The sequence below is a fragment of the Danio rerio genome, chromosome 11, assembly GCF_052040795.2.
Source record: "Danio rerio strain M-AB ecotype USA chromosome 11, GRCz13ab, whole genome shotgun sequence".
Classification (NCBI taxonomy): Eukaryota; Metazoa; Chordata; class Actinopteri; order Cypriniformes; family Danionidae; genus Danio; species Danio rerio.
Genome location: NC_141031.1, coordinates 33752857 through 33774025, shown reverse-complemented (window position 1 = coordinate 33774025; position 21169 = coordinate 33752857). Strand labels below are relative to the sequence as shown.

At 37.4% G+C, this 21169-nt stretch overlaps 1 protein-coding gene across 38 annotated transcripts in view; it reads right to left on the bottom strand.

Annotated features, from left to right (window-relative positions):
- cacna1ab (calcium voltage-gated channel subunit alpha1 Ab) overlaps positions 1-21169 on the bottom strand; it is a 278990-nt gene that overhangs the window by 33935 nt on the left and 223886 nt on the right. For 21 of the 38 annotated variants that reach the window (XM_087272738.1, XM_087272743.1, XM_087272715.1 and 18 more), the window contains 3 exons: positions 13412-13517; positions 11690-11797; positions 2837-2937 (listed from right to left, as the gene is read on the bottom strand). In XM_087272738.1, coding sequence (XP_087128864.1) covers positions 2837-2937; positions 11690-11797; positions 13412-13517 — 315 coding nt within the window. Of the gene's footprint in view, positions 1-2836; positions 2941-11689; positions 11798-13411; positions 13518-21169 lie in introns of all 38 variants that reach the window. The other 17 variants (XR_015502049.1, XM_087272744.1, NM_001328708.1 and 14 more) reach the window with 1 other exon arrangement.

Here is a 21169-nt window from a genome sequence, read left to right as displayed (position 1 = left end):
GTACATTTTGCCATCACAGGACTAACTTTATAACATTATAATAATATTTTAACAAATTCTAAAGATATTACACAAAATTATTGACTATATTACTGTTGATCTGGTTATCTAATTGCAGCCTTGGTGCAACCAAGGTTACCAAAAGTATTTTCTAAATTACTTCTTACTGACCCCAAACCTATGAGAAGCAGTGTACTTATTAACAAGAAATTGGCTGTGTCTGAAACTTCCCAGTCTATGAATAATCAAATTCACATCAAAATGATTTTCAATCATGTAGACTTGCACACTTGAGTTGTAATTCCACAGATGTGAAATCAGTTTCCAAAACTCCATGTAAAAACTGCAATGCTAATGTACATAAATATTTAGCATAGTTGGGGGAGAAGTTAAAAGTGCTCCTTTTCAGTTTATTTTTATCATCCAAGAAATAGAGGAAAAACTATGGGAATTTGGCAGGAGCACCCGTGTCTGTTTGACATGTCGTCTGATCAATTCCACAACTGAGTCGACAAAGAAAAAAGTTGAAAACTTTCAAAAAGCCAGGTGAGCTAAAAAAATGTATTTTCTCATTAAGTAGTTAATGACAAAAGATAATAAAAGATAAAATATATAGGCTTGACCTCACGTTGTTTCCATGTCACTTCTCGCATGTGTTTGGTTGTAAGACGTAGTATGGACAAAGATGTCTGCGTTTTCCTATTGTAAAGTCATGCATTGTGAAACCCCCTGTCGCTGATCCATCTCATCCAACAAAGCAGCGACGAAATGCTACCCCAGATAGTCATGCAGTGTAAAAACATCCATGACACAACGACTTTGAAAATCCTGCAGTCTGAACCATATTTTAATGCATTGCAAGCGGTGAAGACAGCCATCTTCCAGAAATATTACCGATCCATCAGGTAGAGTTTTCCCTCTCTCTCTCACACTGTTTCAAGATTTCACACTTAGATACTGTTTGACAACTTGTTAGCAAGTTAGCAGGTTTGGCATGCTGTCCTGGGAGAGAACCCTGAGCTCGGAGATAGTTGAGCCCAGGGCTCCCGCCAGGTCCATAAAGCATGTGAAGGGAGTACGAGGTCAGGTGTTCTCGAGAGCTCCCCTCGGCAAAAGAGGAAAGGAGGAGAAGGGGTGGATGGGGGGTTTCTTTGGAAAACGAAGATAAGGGAGTAGTTCTTAGCTAGGTTACTTATAGTGAGTTCGGATCAATCTGATTGGCTAGCTAATGAGTGTAGATGAGTGGCCAGCTGCAGTCAATCATATCACATGCTCCTCTCGAAATTAGTTTGTGAAACTTCATTTAAAATTGAGGGTAAAGAGCTATCAACAAATATTTTTCCTCCACACCCAATAAGACGCATCGGACTATAGCAGCTGGATAAGGTGCAGTACTTTTTGCGATTGGGTCTGTTTTAGTTTGGATCATGTCCACAAACAGGGTTCTTATAAAAGCGTACAGAGACTACCTAGACCACCTCTTCAAGCTTTTGGCATTTTTTGGCATGTTAATTCTGACCAATCGAAAAGCAGTTCAGGAAATACATTCAATAACATCTGGCCAATGAGTGATGTGGATTTTGTAACATGACTGCATTTTAGTTCTTTTCAACTGTTTCGGACCAAAGCAATCAGTGTGGTGTCAAAGGTTCCGTTTACACTGTCAGGTCTACATGCCTAATTCTGATTTGTTGCTTATGTCTGATGTTTTTGGCTGTCTGTTTACACATACTTTTAACTGTGACCCATATCCAATTCACGTGTTTACACTTGCTATACAATTTATGACATTGCATGCGTAAAGGCGGGTTCTAGCGTATGAGCCACATTGGCCGCGATGGAAGAAAGTTTCTTGCTTTTAGCTCTGCGAAATATGTGAAGTTCACCTAACTTTAAAATGATTTTGAGGCAGAGAAAGAGGGAAAAGGCAGTCATCGTAGCTTGCGCCTGGTTTATATACGATATCCTCCACCACTCAGAGGAATTCATGGGTACAATCTCAGCTCTGGTGGGAGCAAATTGTGACGACTGACCACTGTACTCCTCCATGTTTCCTCTGTTTTTGTTTACCGCATCATCATCACAAGCTCTTCCTTCTACGCCATTAAACCGCCGGAAAAGCATCACATTGTCGCAAGTTTATTGACATACAAAATGGAAAGCCTCAATAAATCCGATCTGCCTGTTTACATGATAGTCGCACTGTCACATATCCGATTTATATCTGATTTATTTCCACATGAAGGAGGGCTGAAACGATCTCTGAATTTCTGAATGCAAACGTTTATTTGTTGCCCTTTGTCTGGACCAAATGAGCTGAACCACAGATGTAAAAACACAGTTAGTTAAATTATTTAGCCTAATGTGTACAGTTACAAAATATTATTAATGTTTCTTAAAATAAAATATATTGTGTTAAGTGGGGGAAAAGTTGTTGTTTTTTACCCAGACATAAAAAAAACATATTTGAGAGCACTAATCACAATACTGTTATACTGTGAAACCATGATAATTTTATTATATGAGATTCTATCATACTATCAGAATCTTATACCGGCCCATGCCTAGGGAGGATAGGAACTGTGCTGAACATATTATAAACATGTTAAGAATGTTTAAAAAATCTCTAAATGGAAAAAAAGCTTCAGACATAGCCAATAACTTAAAAAAACATCCCAAAGTAGCAAGTTTAAGGAGGTAGTTTGAACAGGCATGCCTCAAAAATGAGCAGTAAGGCAGTTTCAACTACACCAAACTTAACTAAAGAGATTTCATGCTTCATTTGCTGGAAGAAACAGAGTAGACTTGGGATTTGTTTGTTTGTTTGAAGTGGTACCTGCTCCTCACGAAGCGCCTGCAGCTTTTTGGCCTTGCTCTGCCGGTAGTACTCCATGATCATCATGGCGGCGTAGATCTTGCCCACTGTCAGGTCTGTCGCTGCTGAGAGGATGAAAAAGTTAACCTGCACAATTAGACCGGGGTGGAATGGGACCCTGAGCCAAGAGGGGAATGGGAGTTGGAGACAAGGCATGCCACAAACACAAATGTCCAGTCTCTCAGACCCAGACTAAACTTGATCTTGATCTCACACAAAAAACCCACAGTGCAAATAAACAAACTGAAGTTTTTCATAGTCCAGGATGAGTCTATATAAGGGGCTGAGAAACCGGACAACAGCTACACAACAAATTACAAGACAAATACACAAATACAGTTGCCCCAAAAAAGTCTTTCATCGTTAAAGGTGTATGAAAGCCATCGTATAGGTAATAAAGTATCAAAGAGCAATTTGCAATATTCATTTCACTGCATTTTTCTTTTCATTTTATCAAATATTTTGCATACATGAGTTGGGGGTATTCTAATTACATTTTTGGGGGACCGTAGTAATGTAACGAAATACATTTTAAATTTGTGTAACTTGATTACAGTTAGTAAGTCGGGTTTATTTATAAACTGATTTCAAGAGTTCACACTTAGCTGATGATTAATTATTAAAGCTTGTTTGGCATGCTGTCCCGGGAGAGAGCCCTGAGCTCATGAGATCCTCGAGCCCAGGGCTTCCTCCCGTTGCAAGGCGGGAGGGGAGTTTGAGATCAGGTAGATCTGGAGAACTCCCCTGCTGTAGCAAGTGATTGCTCTTGAAAACAACTACATACTAGAAGCGTGTCTATAGTGCCAATTTGGATTGTTCAATTGACTTAATTGCATGATTTTAGGCGGTGGGAGGAAACCGGGGAACCCGGGGGAAACCCACGTGAGCACGGGAGAAGTGCAAACTCCACACAGAAATGTCTGCTAGTTTGGTAAAGCCAGGAACGAGAGACATTCTTGCTGTGAGGCAACAGGGCTATGCACTGGGCCACCGTGTCACCCGTCTAAGAAGGAGGAGTAGGGGTGGACAGGGGGAACTCTTCAAAACGAAGATAGCAGTGGAATGAAACCCAGGGTATTTATAGTAGTTTAGGAGTCATCTGATTGGAGCGTAGTGAATTGGATAATGCGTATCCAGCCACTAGCAATCATAAGCACGTGATCCTCTCGGAATTTATTTATACATAAACTTCACTTCAAGAGGATCACGTGCTTATGATGGAACACAGCTTGTCATGCATGAGCCAATTTATGATTCACCAATCAGATTCCTAAGTCACTATAAATACCCTTGTCACGGTTGCAGGTTTGTGCGCTCTTCCAGAGTGTCTGTTTGATCATGTGGGTTTCATGTGTTTTTGTAGCCCACTTGTATTTGTTTTGGTCATGTGTCATGACGGCACTCAGCTGGATTGATTGTTCGCCAGCTGATACTCATTATTGTGCCTATATATGTGCTACGTGTTTAGTGTTTCATTGTCAGTTCGTTACGTGTGCTTATGGTGCTATCTTGTCTGTGCTCAGGACCTGAAAAGTTTTTACTGGACCCTGTTTCCTGCCTGATTCCTGCCCTGTTTCTCCTAGTTCTAGCACCGCACTCATTCCTTGCTTTTGTTTTGACTGTGTAAATAAATTATTATTTTGCTTACTCGCACTTGGATTCACCTGAACATTATTTACGTGTGACAACCCTAAGTTCCATATCACAACCATCTTAGTTTTTAAGAATGCCCCCTTCCACCCCTACTCCTCCTACTTTCTTAGATGAGTGGCACTGTGGCCCAGTGGTTGGCACTGTGGCCCAGTGGTTAGCACTGTCGCCTCATAGCAAGAATGTCACTGGTCCTTACCAAGCCAGCTGACGTTTCTGTGTAGAGTTTACATGTTCTCCCAGTGCTTACGTGGGTTTTTCACAGGCCCCCAGTTTCCTCCAACCGTACGAAAACACATAACTTTCAATTGACTAAATCCAAATAGGCATCATAGATGTGCTCCTAGTAAGTAGTTATCTCTTAAGAGCAATCCCTATCTGTTCATTAGCTACTACTAGGGATGTAACGGTATTGTAAATACCGTCATACCGCAATATTAATTTTTTTCGATATTACCGTAGTCGCATGACTCGGTAAAACTATAGGTCTTCTGAGAAAATTTGCTCAGGTGAATGAAGCGAACGGGAGGTAGCGAAAACTACAATTCCCATCAGCCCAGGGGTGGCCATCATCCCTTGCGGTCTGTTGTCGCTACAGATACAGTAATGCGGAAATGGAGTGTGCTGCTAGAAGCGGGCATCAAAAAGAGCTGGAAATGATCAAACCTGAAGCGGGTGTTGTCGCCGCACGCGTACTGAATAGCGGTGTTGTCGCGCGCGTTCTGATCAGCTGTGTTGTCGCGCGCGTTCTGATCAGCTGTGTTGTCGCGCGCGTTCTGATCAGCTGTGTTGTCGCGCGCGTTCTGATCAGCTGTGTTGTCGCACGCGTTCTGATCAGCTGTGTTGTCGCGCACGCTCTGATCAGCTGTGTTGTCGCGCGCGTTCTGATCAGCTGTGTTGTCGCGCGCGTTCTGATCAGCTGTGTTGTCGCGCGCGTTCTGATCAGCTGTGTTGTCGCGCGCGTTCTGATCAGCTGTGTTGTCGCGCGCGTTCTGATCAGCTGTGTTGTCGCGCGCGTTCTGATCAGCAGTGTTGTCGCGCGCGTACTGAATAGCGGTGTTGTCGCGCGCGCGTTCTGATCAGCTGTGTTGTCGCGCGCGTACTAAATAGCGGTGTTGTTGCGCGCGTTCTGATCAGCTGTGTTGTCGCGCGCGTACTGTAAAGCGGGGAGGGGGGGTTGAGCACGCATACTCAAGAGCGGTGTTGTCGCGCGCCTACTGAAGGGCGGGACGGAGGGTGTGACAGCACACTGTTCAGATTGATACAGACATGAGACCTCAATCTCACTCATGGCTTGTCCTCTCAAGTGTGGGAAAGACAATGCACAACGTTACCCACTGCTGTCAACCTGGGCCAAGTCATATCTCTCTGTCCCAGAAACCTCAGTCCCAAATGAGAGGGTTTTTTTCTGTTGCAGGGGACATTGTAAATGCCCAGAGATACCAGCTTTTACCAGATTATATTTATATGATAATTTTCTTTAAAACCCATCTCTATCTAAGTGAGAGAGTGAGTGATTAAATGTTAAATGTGATGAGTTTTCAACAATACTAAATTGAAACTTTATTTTTTTACATGGTTTAATAATTTTTTGCTATTAAAATTGAAGTTCCTGTTTCAAAGATTACAGATAGATGGCTAATTTTTATGTCATTGACACTTTTGGCACTTTTTTGGAGTATTTTCATAAGTTTTGTTTTTTCCTGTAAATGATTCAATAAATACCGTACCGTGACATTCACACCGAGGTATTACCGTACCGTGAAATTCTGATACCGTTACATCCCTAGCTACTACAGTACGGACGTTTTCAAGATTTACCTGAGCTCAATCTCCCCTTTTGCCCTGCAACGGAAGGGAGCCCTGGCCTTGAGGATTTTATGAGCTCAGGGCTCTCTCTCAGTATAGCATGCCAAACAAGCTTTATAATCAGTTAGCAGCTAATTGTGAACTCTTAAAAGTCAGTGTAATTATGTTACAAATATAGATTTTAGAAAACAATTATTTTGATTTCATTGAGCGTAAAATCAAAATAATATGCAGTCTATGTCTAGTCTATAAAGAACTTTCTATTGCTTTTAACCAGCACCTTGTTCAAGCACTCGTCGCCAAGGAGGACACTGGCGCCAAAAGCAGCCCAACTCAAAAACTGTTTTTTTGTGCAGGATCGGGAGTGAAGGTAACTTCTGATAATTTGGAAAGAAGTGTAGTTGTTTATGGGGCCGTTCACATTTATTTTACGTTAGGTATTTTGTGCGCACAAGTTATACATTATTTCAAAATGAAGCACGCGGCTTACATGCGCATATTAGGAGCAAATTGCACTTAAACATTCTAGATTTCACATATTAAACATTTGAGTTTACAGTTTGTCTTCACAACTGCAGATTTAGTATTCAATTCAATTTAATTCAATTCAATTCACCTTTATTTGTAAAGTGCTTTTACTATGTAGATTGTGTCAAAGCAGCTTTACATAAAAGATCATAGTAAATTGAAACGTGTTTTTGAAAGTAAGTGTTTTCCTATTATGAATGTCAGTGGTATTCAGTTTTCTTAAAAATATCTTCATATGTGTTTCAAGATTTCACACTTAGATATTGCTTGACTATTTGCATGATGTCATGGGAGAGAACCCTAAGCTCAGAGATAATTGAGCCTAGGGCTCCTGCCAGGTCTTTTAGTATGTAAGGAGGTCTAGGATCAGTTAGGTCTCGAGAGCTCCCCCTAGAAAGAAGGAAAAGGAGGAGATACGGTGAAAGGGGAAATTCTTCCAAAATGAAGATATGGCAGTAGGGTGAAAACAGTCTATTTATAGAGGGCTTGGATCAATCTGATTGGATTATTACTTATTACGGATGAGAGATCAGCTGTGATCAATCATATCATGTGCTCCTCTCGAAATTAGTTTAAAGACTTCACTTAAAAGAACAAAACAAGGTTTGGAACAAGTGAATATTAAGTCACTTGGGCAAACTATCTTTTTAAACTTTTTAAATTTGTCAAGCTGCTGTGTTAAACCCATCGTAATGTTTTTTTCAGAGAATATTAAATGACTGAAAGAGCTGCCATTTATTTAGATTTTTATATGTTTTAAAAGTAACGTTAAAGTCAAGTAATTTGTAATCTGATTACGTTTAACATGAAGTAATTCATAATCTAATCAAATTAGAATTTTCTAGTAGTAATCAGTAATTTATCATCTATTACTTCTTTAAAGTAACTTACCCAACACTGGTTAGCAAATATAAAAACATTCATATGTATTTAGTAAGACTTAAGTGTCAAAATATTTTCAGGGGCCACTGTATATACGTATGAAGAGTTTAGATAAAACATCTGAAATGTTCTTTTAAAATGAGCATTTTTTTCAGCCACCAATATTTATGTTCAGTAATTCCATTATAAAGGCAATGTAACTCATTCTTTTCTTTAAAAAACTGGATTAACTGAACATATACACAGGAGCTTTGGGAAAAAAAGCTCATTTAAAGGCTTTTGCATCTGAACTCTTTACATTCAGTATATACAGAGTACAGTACAATATCCACACACGATATACATTATACACAATACACACTAGACATTGTACGATGACAAATACAAAACACCACAGAGCTGATAGTCTTTTCACAATCAGATATATAGAACCTCTTGTTTTTCTCGCTTATAAAGTTGTAGGTTGTATGACATTCCCACAGGGATTCAAGCCATTTCACTATGATTAAATGCCAAAAAGTGAGGTAACAGCATCTTCAATCTATTTAAGATTACAATGTTGTTTTAGTAGCTCAAATTTTTTATCAAAACTCTGCAGTGGAATCCAGAGTTTGAATGAGACACATAACATTAATATGAAAAAATTGGAGCTGCCATAAATGACTTTGACAAAATACTTTGACAATTTCATAGTAAAATGACATTAAACCCCTTTAGTATAAATAATAATCTTTAAAAACATCTCTTACAACATGCTGAAGTTTTAAATTAAATATAAAACATGCTAAAGCAAAGCACAAAAAAGTATTTTCAGGCTGTTTGCTAGCCGTCTTCAATAGACAGCACTAATCTACATGTATTAAAACAATCGTATCAAACTTTAAAGCACATAACGTCTTTAAAAGCTTCAGATCGTAACTCAAGCTATGCTGTTTTTGAGGCTCTGTGGTTTGAAGGTTAAGCCCAGCTTTGTGCTTTACACGTGCTGGAGTGAAAAGACTTCTATAGAGGATCCGTCTATAGCGAGGCACCCCCTGATAACAGGCAATGAAGAAAGAAGATAGGAGAAAGAGGGAAAAAAGAAGAGCAAATGTAGATTGGAAATTAAATGAGATTATGTAAAAAGGCCTAAATTAAGAGTGTGAAATAAGGATGGATAGCATTTTAAAAAGCCCCATTATGCTATTTTGTGGATATTACCCTTCAAACTAAATAAATACATTATTTATTGATTGTTTCAGGTACAGTACATTCAGGCTCCTCTGCAGTTCTTCTGATTTTCAAAATGTTTTTTTCAGAATAAAAAATTGTTATTCGTTGAAATGTTCATAGAATCTTAAATAGCTTTTCTATTGGCAGCCATGCAAAAAAAAAAGTTTTACAATAAGCTTCTTCTGCTCACCAAGGTTGTATTTCCTCAAAATACAGTACAAATTGTAGAATTGTGTAATGTTATTGCACTATAAAAAAACAAAAGTTCAAAAGTAGTTTATCATTTAATTTAATAATTTATTCCAGTGATTTTACAGATAAATTTTCAGCTTTATTACTCCAGTCTTCAGAGTCACATGATCCTACAGAAATCACTCCAATATTAATTGTTATGTTCATTTTCTTTTCGGCTTAGTCCCTTTATTAATCTGGGATCGCCACAGCGGAATGAACTGTCAACTTATCCAGCTTATTTTTGTTTTATGCAGTGGATGCCCTTCCAGCTGCAACCCATCACACCCATATGGGGAAACCCCTTACACTCTCATTCACATTCATACACTATGGACATTGGACTTGTGGAAGCACCTGGAGAAAACCCACGTGAACACGGGGAGAACATAAAAACTATACACAGAAATGCCAACTGACCCAGCCGAGGCTCGAACCAGCGACCTTCTTGCTGTGAGATGGCAGCGCTACCCACTGTGCCACCATGCCGCCACTATTATTATTATCACTATAGGTAATAGTAATAAAAGCAGTAATGACTGGAGTAATATTTAATTTGAAACTACATACAAGAAAGCAGGCATTTAAAATTGTAATAAATATTTAACTATTTAACCATTTTTCACTTTTAATAAATGCCAAAAGAAAGAACTTCAGATTCTGAACTGTCATCAAAAATTCCAGTCCAACACTTTAACAGATAACCGTAAATTTGCAGTTTTCCTACATTTTGTGATTTCAGTTTAAATATATATTTATTTTTCCCCATTTATTTATGTTTTTGAGCTGTATTATGGGACCTTAATATTTCTTCCAATAACTTTTAACCTTGAAAAGTCTGAAAAAGTAACTTTTCTGTACATTTTTAATAGTTTGAAGTGATATATTGTCTGGGTTGACATTGTAAATTACAGTACAAAAAAGCTTGTAATTAAACCAAAGCAATCTAACGGAAATTTTTAACCTTTGCATTTAGTGGCTAATTCGTATAAATTTGTATGATTTAACTGTTACAATTTAGTACGATTTGCTCATCACCAAATGATGGCTGGGTTTATGGATGGGGTTAGGTGCCATACCTCTATTTTACAGTCGCACATTTTTCGTACGACTGACATTGTACAAATTCATACGAATTAGCCACTAAACTGACAAACTGTAAAATACTTACATTTTCTTGTGAGATCAGGCTGAATAAACTGCCAATACATTTAGACTTATATCTCTATATATTATTTCTTTCACATATTATTTCAAACTACAAAAATGTCAATAAAAGTCACTTTGTCAAACTGTAGAGTTACATTGTCACAGAGCAGAGATCAACATTTCATAATGAAATTCACAACCATAAATAAACAGAAAACACTTCTGAATCACAAAATACAGAAACTGTCAATTAACAGACTCTTTTTTTTAGAGTGCGTGCAGCTTTGTAACAAGTTTGCACAACTCCAGCCTATGGTCTATGGTCCGTGTTCAGTCTGTGAACAATGCATGTTTTTCCCCCCAAACACTGTAGTTTAATCTGCGGTCTGGAAAAGTCTGTGTTGTTTTCGGCACTGTAAATGCAAATCTACTTTGTACACATAAGGTGAGGACTCAGGCTTGAATCAATAAAATAAAACTGATACTACAGTTTCACTGTTTACAAGCTACGTTACTACAGATAAAGTAATGAGCACTTTATTTCTAACATGTGGACCAATCACAACAGAATAAGCCTTCTGACCAATAAGAGCAGAAAGGTAAGCCTGAGGTAATATACACTGTAAAATATCTCTGTAATTTCTATGGTAAAAAAAAAAAAAAAAAAAAAAATCTACAGTAAAAATGCCTCCAAATACGATAATTTACTATGAACTATTGGTATTTTAACAGTCTAAATCTGGAAACCACAGCTGCCATTTTTTTATCGTGAATTTTACAGTTCAGAAATGTTTCACAAAAGTCTTTCACACATTGAATAGATTTGCACATAGATGATGTCTTTCATACAAACCCACAATTTTTTAAAATGCTGTACTATGCAAAAAATTGCCTCTAAATTGCCTCTAAATTATTGCAATCTGTATGTTATTAAAATGTAAAGTTTTTTTTTTTATTTACAGCTTAGACAGCTTTTTGGATGGATTTATTAAAAATATATAAACCTTTTAAAAAGCATAAGAGGGGACTATTAAATAATGTAATAAAGTCAAGCTAAGCATCAGATGTAAAAAAAAAAAAAAAAACAGAAAAAGCCAGGGCAGTAAATCATCTAGCTCAGAAGTAGGATGATTTTGGGTATAATTAATAAGCTCAAGCATGGCATCACTGATCTCTGTAAGTTTCTGGTTTGTCATGTGAGAACAGGAGAAGGGTTAGTTAAAGGTTGAGGGTTGAGTGTTGCCTGATCAGAGGGTGCTGAGCGGTGTGAGCTGACAGAAGCTGTCCTCTGATGAATTGGTGATATTTCAGTGGTTAATTTTTTGCTGTTTTACAAACCCATCTGCAACTTACACTTGTGTGGCGTTACCAGCAGATCCAGGTTCTTCTGAGAGAGATTTGGCCAAATCGCCATCATTTCTTTACGGAGCTCCGCGTCCATCTGGTGTTTGTCCGCTCCTCCTGAAAGTGTGTGACATCAGGGCGCGCACACACACACACACACACACACACACACACATAGGTATAGACAACCCAATGTTAACAAAATATCATAATTGTAATCACATCAATGCAAAATATAGGTAAGAGACACAAACCAATAAAACATTGTTTCTATATAGTGGAAGGTTTTTAAAGTTTTTTTGTGTTTGAAAGAAGACATCATCTAATAGACATCTAATAGACGTCTAAACATAGATGCTAAATAAGGCTAAATTTGGGCTGTAAGTGAAAATCTACACAACCTGACAAAAGTCTTGTTGCCTATTCAAGTTTTAGAAACAACAAATATTAACTTGGCTTCAAGTTGATCATTTGGTATCAGACGTAGCTTATATAAAAGCCAAAGGCCTCTAGATTATGCTTATTTTACCAAAATAAAATTTGATCATGCCTTGATTTCTTAATTATTTAAATAGGACAGTAAGGTCTGACTTTGCCTGGACAAAAGTCTTGTCACTTAACAAAAATAATGTACAGTATAGAATATAAAGTCATGATGCAGTGGAAAAAGAATGAATATTGTGTATGACTCCCATGAGCTTGGAGGACTGCATTCATACATCTCTGCAATGACTCAAATAACTTATTAATAAAGTCATCGGAAATGGTGAAGAAAGTGTTCTTGCAGGACTTTCAGAGTTCATCAAGATTCTTTGGATTCATCTTCAGTGCCTCCTCCTTCATCTTACACCTGACATGCTCAATAATGTTCATGTCTGGTCACCGGGCTGGCCAATCCTGGAGCAACTTGACCGCCTTTGCATTCAGGAGCTTTGATGTGGAGGCTGAAGTATGAGGAGCGCTATCCTGCTGAAATTTGTCCTCTCCTATGGTTTGTAATGTAATGGGCAGCACAAATGTCTTGATAACTCAGGCTATTGATGTTGCCATCCACTCTGCAGATCTCTCGCACACCCTCATACTGAACATCAAACCATAATTTTTCCTTCACCAAACTTGACTTATTTCTGTGAGAATATTGGGTCCATGCGAGTTCAAATCTACCTTCTGCCACTTTTCCAAATGATCAACTAGAAGACAAGTTATTATTTGTTGCTCTTACAACTGGAATCGACGACAAGACTTTTGTCAGGTAGTGCAGACGTCTAAAATAGCCCAAACTACTCAGCAAATACACAAAGACAACTAGTCTAGTTTTGGACTATTCTTAGATGTCTACTATTTTTACTGACAGCCGGAATTTAGTAGGTTTTAGCCAAGCCATCTATGTTTTGACCTCTATTAGACATCTATTAAACACCAAATTGCTTAGTGGAAAAGATCTATCTACAATCTATTCAAAAAGTAAGAAAATAAGAATTTTACAAAGTACAATTACGAGTTATTATAAAAATAAAGTAAAACCTGTTAACTTTTTGCATATCAAAATGTATGCTTTTGTTTTTAATTTAATATACAAAAATAACTTTTTTTTTTTTAAATCCAAGTCTCATTAATTTATTCCTGTTTCTTTCGTCTGTCCTTTGCCACAGCGAAACGACTCAAATCTACTATTTCAAAAGAATAAAATGCAATTAAGAAATGAAAAGAACAGGGGATGTTGTTCTGTACCCTTGGCAATTTTGATGTCCAGTGCTGTGCGAATCAAGGCCATCAGAGTGGAGTTGAAATGCACCGTGTTGTCATCAGCAACGGGCAGGTCCATACGGAGCAGTCTCTGTGGAGAGCCAACCAGAGGGGATGAGGGCGGGGCTGTGTCAGTTAACCCTCCAATCAGATGCTTTGGTGGACTTTTAAAAGATTTGGGGAGCTCAGCAGTCTGTAGCCACTGAATAAATTACTTGCATCTAAATTTTTAGTAGATTAAGTTGTTCAATCATTGATGCAGTGGTTATGTGAAAAACCATGTATCATGCAACTAATCTTAAGTGATACAATTGACACAAAAAGGGATTTAGGAAGATCTGACATCCTGAAACCTTGCAATGTGTGAATGAACCATTCACACATCTCGTAGAACATGTACAGTACATACACATCAGTTAAATGACTTAACTGGAGCCCTCACAGATAACAGGAGCCGTATAAGGGATAAAATCAGTAGCGTTCCTCTGCCTGTGAAAACTGATCATAGATCGGGTACAAATACAGTGCTCAGTGTATATAAATACACCCTTCACAAATCTATTTTTTTAATTCATATTTTTCATAGGAAGCTATACAATATTATATTTGTGCATATACATTAGATTAGTCAGTACTGAAGCCAAATCTGGAGCTTATCTAACAAAATAACTTAAGATAACGGTAAAAAATGTAATTAAATACAAATTGAATAAAGAGAAATAATCAAGAGAAGCAAAAAAAGTAACAATTTAGTTAAAATTACCTTTCAATTTTTAAATATGTTTGGTGACTAAAATATTATTTTAATAAAAACATCTGTTTAATAAATCTGTTTTCCTTAAATGCATCAAAATACTTTGCCTATATTAACTGAGAAATGAATAAACATATTCATTTTCAAAATGGGGTGTACTTAATTATGCTGAGCACTGTGTAACTTCAACAAAGTATTTTAAGCTGTGGCCAGTTTTTTAGGTAAAGCTATGGTGAACTTCAGATAATTTGATACAAAAAATGGATATCGAGAGACCAGTAATATTTACTTATTTCTTCTCATTCTAATTTGTCCAGCCTTTCCCTCATTTTAAAAGAAATACCAATTGAATTATTAAACCTCCTTTGATCTTTTTCTTGTTTAAATATTTCCTAAATGATACTTAACGAGGCAAGGAAATGTTCACAGTATGCCTGATAATATTTTTTCTTTTGGAGAAAGTCTTATTGTTTTATTTCGACTAGAATAATAGAAGTTTTTGATTTTTGAAAAAAAAAAAATTAAGGTCAAAATTATTAGCCCTTTAAGCGATATATTTTTGATAGTTTACAGAACAAACCATTGTTATACAATAACTTGTCTAATTACCCTAGTCTGCCTAGTTAACCTAATCAACCCAGTTAAGGCTTTAAATGTTACTTTAAGCTGTATAGAAGTGTCTTCAAAAATATCTAGTCAATTAATATTTACTGTTACCACAGCAAAGATAAAATAAACCAGTTATTAGAAATGAGTTATTAAAACTAATATGTTTAGAAATGTGTTGAGAAAATCTTCTCTCTGTTAAACAGAAATTGAGGAAATAAAATAAACAAGGGGATTATTATTTAGGGGTTTAATAATGTGATAAAGACACCAGTATTTGTCAATAGTTCAATTATTTTAACGTTTCCAATATAGATGACTTTTTCATGATATTTGAAGGTTTTTTCCCAGTCAAAAATGTTGGATTATGCAACAACATAAGAATATTAGTAGCTATTAATAACCACAAAAATGGTTTGGACACATCAGATTTTTCATGACATACTCAATATGCCAGTTATTTTAAATGAATCAGAAATAAAGCAAATAAATCAAGCAAATGCATTTCGGCAGCTGATATACTGTACATTAGTGCACCTCTACTAAAATGTGGCTGCAAGTGCTGCATTTTACCCAAGGCTTATCATTTATCAACTTTCTGTTGACATAAACATGTCATTAAAACCATTACAATCCACAGGGAAAATACAACAGCCTTAAGGAAAAATGCTTTAGCAGCTAATTTGCCTAATATGAGCATCCCTGATTTGAACCACTCAGAGATTCTGCGTATAGACAATTTTAATCTGGTCATGTCATTGACCCATGAACATTTCCTGCTTGTTATCAAACTATTTCATAACTGTAACAAGATGAAATTCAATCACAACTACATGTGAAAACAGCTATCATAACATTATTTATCAATATGTGGCTCTTATTGGATTCTTGGAAGCTCTAGAAATTAAAAATGTAAAACAAGTAATACGACGAGACCATTGTTTTTGTTTACATCCCTCAAATTGGTCTATATTTATAAAAGTTAGCAAATAATTTAGGAGGCTATGGAGTGGAATTAACAGGAAGTTACTGATCTTAAATCAGCTGACAAAGGTAGAGGACACAGCCATCAACTAAATTGAACATATCTCACAAAAGGCTACTGCTAAAGAGCTCCCCCTACCTGTTGGAGGTCATATTTTGGACAAACCAATGAGTGAAACAGTAGATATCTGTTTTCATTCATTAGATGTGCCAGTGGAACACACAAGCACACAACATGGCGTTAATGTGAGTAGGTGAGCATGTGTGTGTGAGCCCAAGTGCACGAGTGTGCCCATTTCAGACCAGTCCGTATTTCCTTGGAGGTGTAGATAGCAACGAGCATGAGCCGAGTTCCAACGGTGGACATGCAAAAGCACATGCAATGCAGCACAACCTCATATCAGAGTTCAGCGATGGTAAGACCGACCCACCTCCCCATCGGCCCAGGCCCACCCAAACATCAACCCCTATTACGTGCAACATGCAATGCATGCACCCCCCCTCCTCCCTCCCCACCCCTCACAGAACAAGAGCAGTGCAGCCGCGCACAGAGAGTATCATTTCATCTTTCATTGACCACTTGTCTTTTTGGGTTTGTTTAGCATCTTTATCTTTCTTTGGGTGATTTCTCATAAGGTTAGGTGGTATTTTTTCCATTTTTCTGATCTCTCAATGCAAAACGGGTGCAGGTTTTTTAAAGGTCAGATAAGGGGTGGCATTCCCTATAGAGTTAAAGAGGAAAAAATGTTTGTGTTGTACACCGAGAGGTGTAGGACTGGATTAGGGGGCAACAGGTATAGAGGTTAGTTCACTTCAGACTGGAAAGCTATGAGATGTGTACCACATATAAAAATAATGAGAAAGGGGGGAGTGGTGTGCTTGGCAATGGATAGAGAGAAAGTTGGAGAGGAGAAAGAGAGCAGAAAAGAAGAGTTTTGGTTGTTTGAGATGAGGGAACAGACAGTGAGGAACCCAAGAGGAAGAGATTGAAGTGAAGGGAGTCTCAGTAAAGATTTGTTGTTATTAAATCGCATTTTGCACATGTCTAAAACATATAGAGACATAGAGGAAGCTGTTCAAATGATCTCAGTCAGCGCAATTGTCATTTTTAATTAGACACTAAATATATAAGTCAACTTTTGTCCAAGTACAGCAATAAAATTGCATTTTTAAAAATATCTAACATGATATAATACTTTTTGTTAATACCAATGGAAAATAAATTAAAAAAATGGCACAAAACAAAAATTTGAACAAAATCCCTGAAGGTTTTTCTTTTTTAAATTAGTGCATTTCGTAAAATGTTATTGTATGGTTTTATTTTTAAAAGTTTGGACCATTCATTTATAAATAATTCACAATATTTGATTTCGCAAAGATGCATTTAACTGACTAGAAATAACTAGATAATAATCAAAACATCTGTAAACATAAATGAAAAATAGTCTATATCAGTGGTTCTCAAACTTTTTTTCAGCAAGTACCACCTCAGAAAAAAATGGTCTCTCCAAGTAACACCATAATGATCACTATTGAAATACAGTAGCTAATCAAGCAGCTACAGCACTGCACAAATCAAAAACGAGGCAGATTAATTCCTGTTTTCAAGAATATGCATTATTGTCAGCCACTTTAAACATTATAAATAGTTTGAACATTAACTGTGCTTGCAGACTAAAAAAAAACTCTACAGTTTAAATTAAAATGTGCTTTTAAAAATGGCACCGTTCTTAAAATGTAAAAGGAAAACTGCTGTACTTGTATAGTATTAATTTACTGTAGCCTATTTATCAAAACCTGGAAATTTTCCTTGGACCAGATGAATATAGGCTACAGTATATGTCCTACATACTGTATATATACACATTTTTTACATTTTGAAATATAAGTTGCATGTACAAATTTGTAATCTTTGAAATCTAAACATTAACTTGTACACTGTAAAACCCAATAAGTAAAGGTAACTCAAACCGTTTGAGGAAACCGATTGCAACAAACAATTTAATTTAATTATATTCTACCGCAAAGCGTCAAACATCCAAGAGTTTATGTTCTGTGTCTCGCGCCATTTGAATCACATCCAAATTCATTAGCCTAAATCTAAGGCTTAACAAACTTAACCGAAAGCCACAGTGCTTTACAAAACAAATAACTTTATATATCAAAAACGCGTATCAAGCAGGATTGATTTTTAACATCTGATGATGCGATGCACTAACGTAAACATTCTACGCACATCGGTGTAAACTACGCTTCAGGGAACAGCCAATGTTGCCAGATCACATAAGTCATTGTACACGTCAAAGAGTTCAAGTGTGTTATTATTTTATTATTCAGCGATTCTTCCGCGTAACACTAAAAGGAGACCCGAATAATAATAATAATAATAATAATAATAATAATAACAATAATAATACCTTACATTTACATATCGCTTTTCTAGACACTCAAAGCGCTTTACATATTGGGGGAATCTCCTCATCCACCACCAGTGTGCAGCATCCACCTGGATGACGCAACGGCAGCCATATTGTGCCAGAAGGCACACCACACACCAGCTGATTGGTGGAGAGGAAACAGAGTGATGAAGTCAATTATTATATGGGAATGGTTAAGAGGCCATGATGAACGGAGGCCAGTGAGCAAATTTGGCAAGGATTTCAGGGTTAAACTCCTACTCTTTTTCGAAGGACATCCTGGGATTTTAAAAGATCACAGAGAGTCAGGCCCTTGATTTAATGTCTGATCCGAAAGACGGTGCTCACTGAGCAGTATAGAGTCTCCTCCACTATACTGGGGCATCAGGACCCACATAGACTGCAGGTTGAGTGCCTCATGCTGACCTCACTTTCAGCAGCAGCCTAGCTTTCCCATGTGATCTCCAATCCAGGTACTGACCAGGTACAGCCCTGCTGAGCTTCAGTGGGTGAACATGTGAGAGTTGCAAAAAGCTAGCTGTCAGCTACCAAAGTTTGAGAACCACTGGTCTACATGATATCTACTGTACAGTGAATTGTAAATCCTGTGGGAACAAGTTGAAGTTTCCAAGTTTAAAACTCGTATATATTAAAACAAAAAAGACTATACAAATACATTTTATGAGATTCCATGGCAAAAAAAGACTATGACAAATGATATTTTTGCATGAAAAAAGGACAAGATATGGCTTTCATCCACCTCAAACTAAACCAACCATCAACCCCTCACTAAGGTCCATATAATCTTTGTATGATGACTGTGACATGTAAAAGTGCTGGATGTAACTCTTATGCATAGATGCATTCAGATAGCTACTATGTGCATAATTAAGATGCATGCTGACTAAAAGCGAAGAAATAGTAGAAATGGAAAGGAAGTGAGACAGAGAGACAGCAAGAGAAAGAAAGGAGATTGTTTTTGTGTCAGAATGTGGAGATGAAAAATGCTAATTGGAGGAATGAGAGAAAAAGAAAAGATAGAGCGAGAGACAGTAGAGAGAAAGAGAGAGGGGAACGGAAACAGGCCAGAACTGCATTGACAGAATCAAACGAAGGACAGGTGGGAAAGCTTATCTGTGATTCTAATGGATTTGCTGAAATAAAAATCAAAACGTTGGTCTATAGACTTCTGAATGCTATGTAATCACTATAGTATCCTACGAAAGTGTCACTTGACAAAATCATAGAAAGTTTACTGAATATCTTCAGGAATCATCCACTGGAGGGAGAGAAGCAGAGGACCAAAGGCACACAATCCTTCCCAGTCCTTCTGTACACGCACGCAGTGAGAAAAATCTGTCTACATCCTTTTTAGTTTCCACTTAAAACTACAACAGGCTGTAATGATCTTGAATGAACAGGGAAAACAAACAAAACGACTCACTGAATTTTATTCTAGTTAAAGTCAACATGAAAATGTGTTTAACTTATTTTACTTTTTTAATCAAACATATTATTTTTTATGTTGGAAATTTATTGTAAATATTTTTCAGTTACCTGCACCTTATTTGAACTAGCGTCACTGGCATTTGAGGAAGGGACACTGAAAAAAACAACAGCATCTAGAGTCGGTCCCTAGTGTGCCTCTTGAGCCCAGGATAGTGCGGTTTACTCACAGAGCTCTTGCTAGCTTTACTGTTGCACTCACTTCTTAAACCTCACTCCCAACCGGGTCACGGCACCAATATGACTCCTCTGGTTCAAGCAGCAGCGAAGCTGTGTCTCTAGAATGGGAAGGATCCCTTACACTCACAGGCTAATATGTACTCCCATACCAATCACTCCCATTCCCTTTTTTCTTGGACTTCTCTGAGCAAGATTTAAACTAGAATCTCCCATCTGGATCACAGCACCATGTCTTTTATTCTACTCTACTGTGCCTCCAGCATGGAAGGTCCTAACAAAGGACAATAATGGTTGATGCCGTTTAGCATCTGTAGCTAGATTGGCTCTTGAGGTCTGTGACTTGAGTTTTACTTATTCTCCAAACCTCAATCACATCCAGGTCACGGCACCAATTTAACCCCCTACTGTTCAATTAACACCACTTTTAGGAAGTTTTGAATTAGTGTCTCCTACTCAGATTCACATCAAAGCCTCTACTGTGGTGTTTAACCACACAGCATTTTCTAACTTGTCTCTAATACTTGCGTTAATAAATAAGACTGTGTATTACAGAATCGTCTCCAGGAGTTAAACTGTGTCTCTAGCATAAGTGGCATCCCTTACACTGACATGCTTAAATGTACTTGCATCCCGATCCCTTCCATTCTCTTTTTTCTTAAGTTAAGTTCTTAACTTAAGTTCTTAACTTAAACTGGCATCTCGCATCTTGATCACAGCACAGCATGTCTTTGTTCTACTCTACTGTGCCTCCACCTTAACAAAGAACAATAATGATTGGTGCCTTTACTATAAGTAGCTAGTTTGGCTCTTGAGATCTGTGGCTTGAGTTTTACTTATGCTCCAAACCTCAATCCCAATCCGGGTCACGGCACCAATTTAACCCCCCTACTGTTCTATTAGCACCACAGGTTTTAAACAAGTGTCTCCTAGTTGGATTTGAATCAAAGCCTCTACTGTGAGGTTTAACCACACAGCACTTTTACAATTACGTCAATAAATAAGACTGTGTGATTTCATGTTGATTTTAACAAATATATCATGAGTTAAACATTTCTACAGGAATAAAACTGCTAAAATAAAAGTTGCATCTGCATATGAATGAGTACGGTGCAGAAGGGCTGACAAGGTACCCTCCGTTCCCGCTTTCCAGTGGATGTGTGGTACTTGTACAGCTGGCTAACACTTTCACCGGGGCCCCACAACGTAAAAAGAAAGATACAGCAGCTCACCAACACCAACACTAACAGAAAAAAAAAAGAAAAACGGACAGCTTTGATTGGCTGTGGCGCACCCACG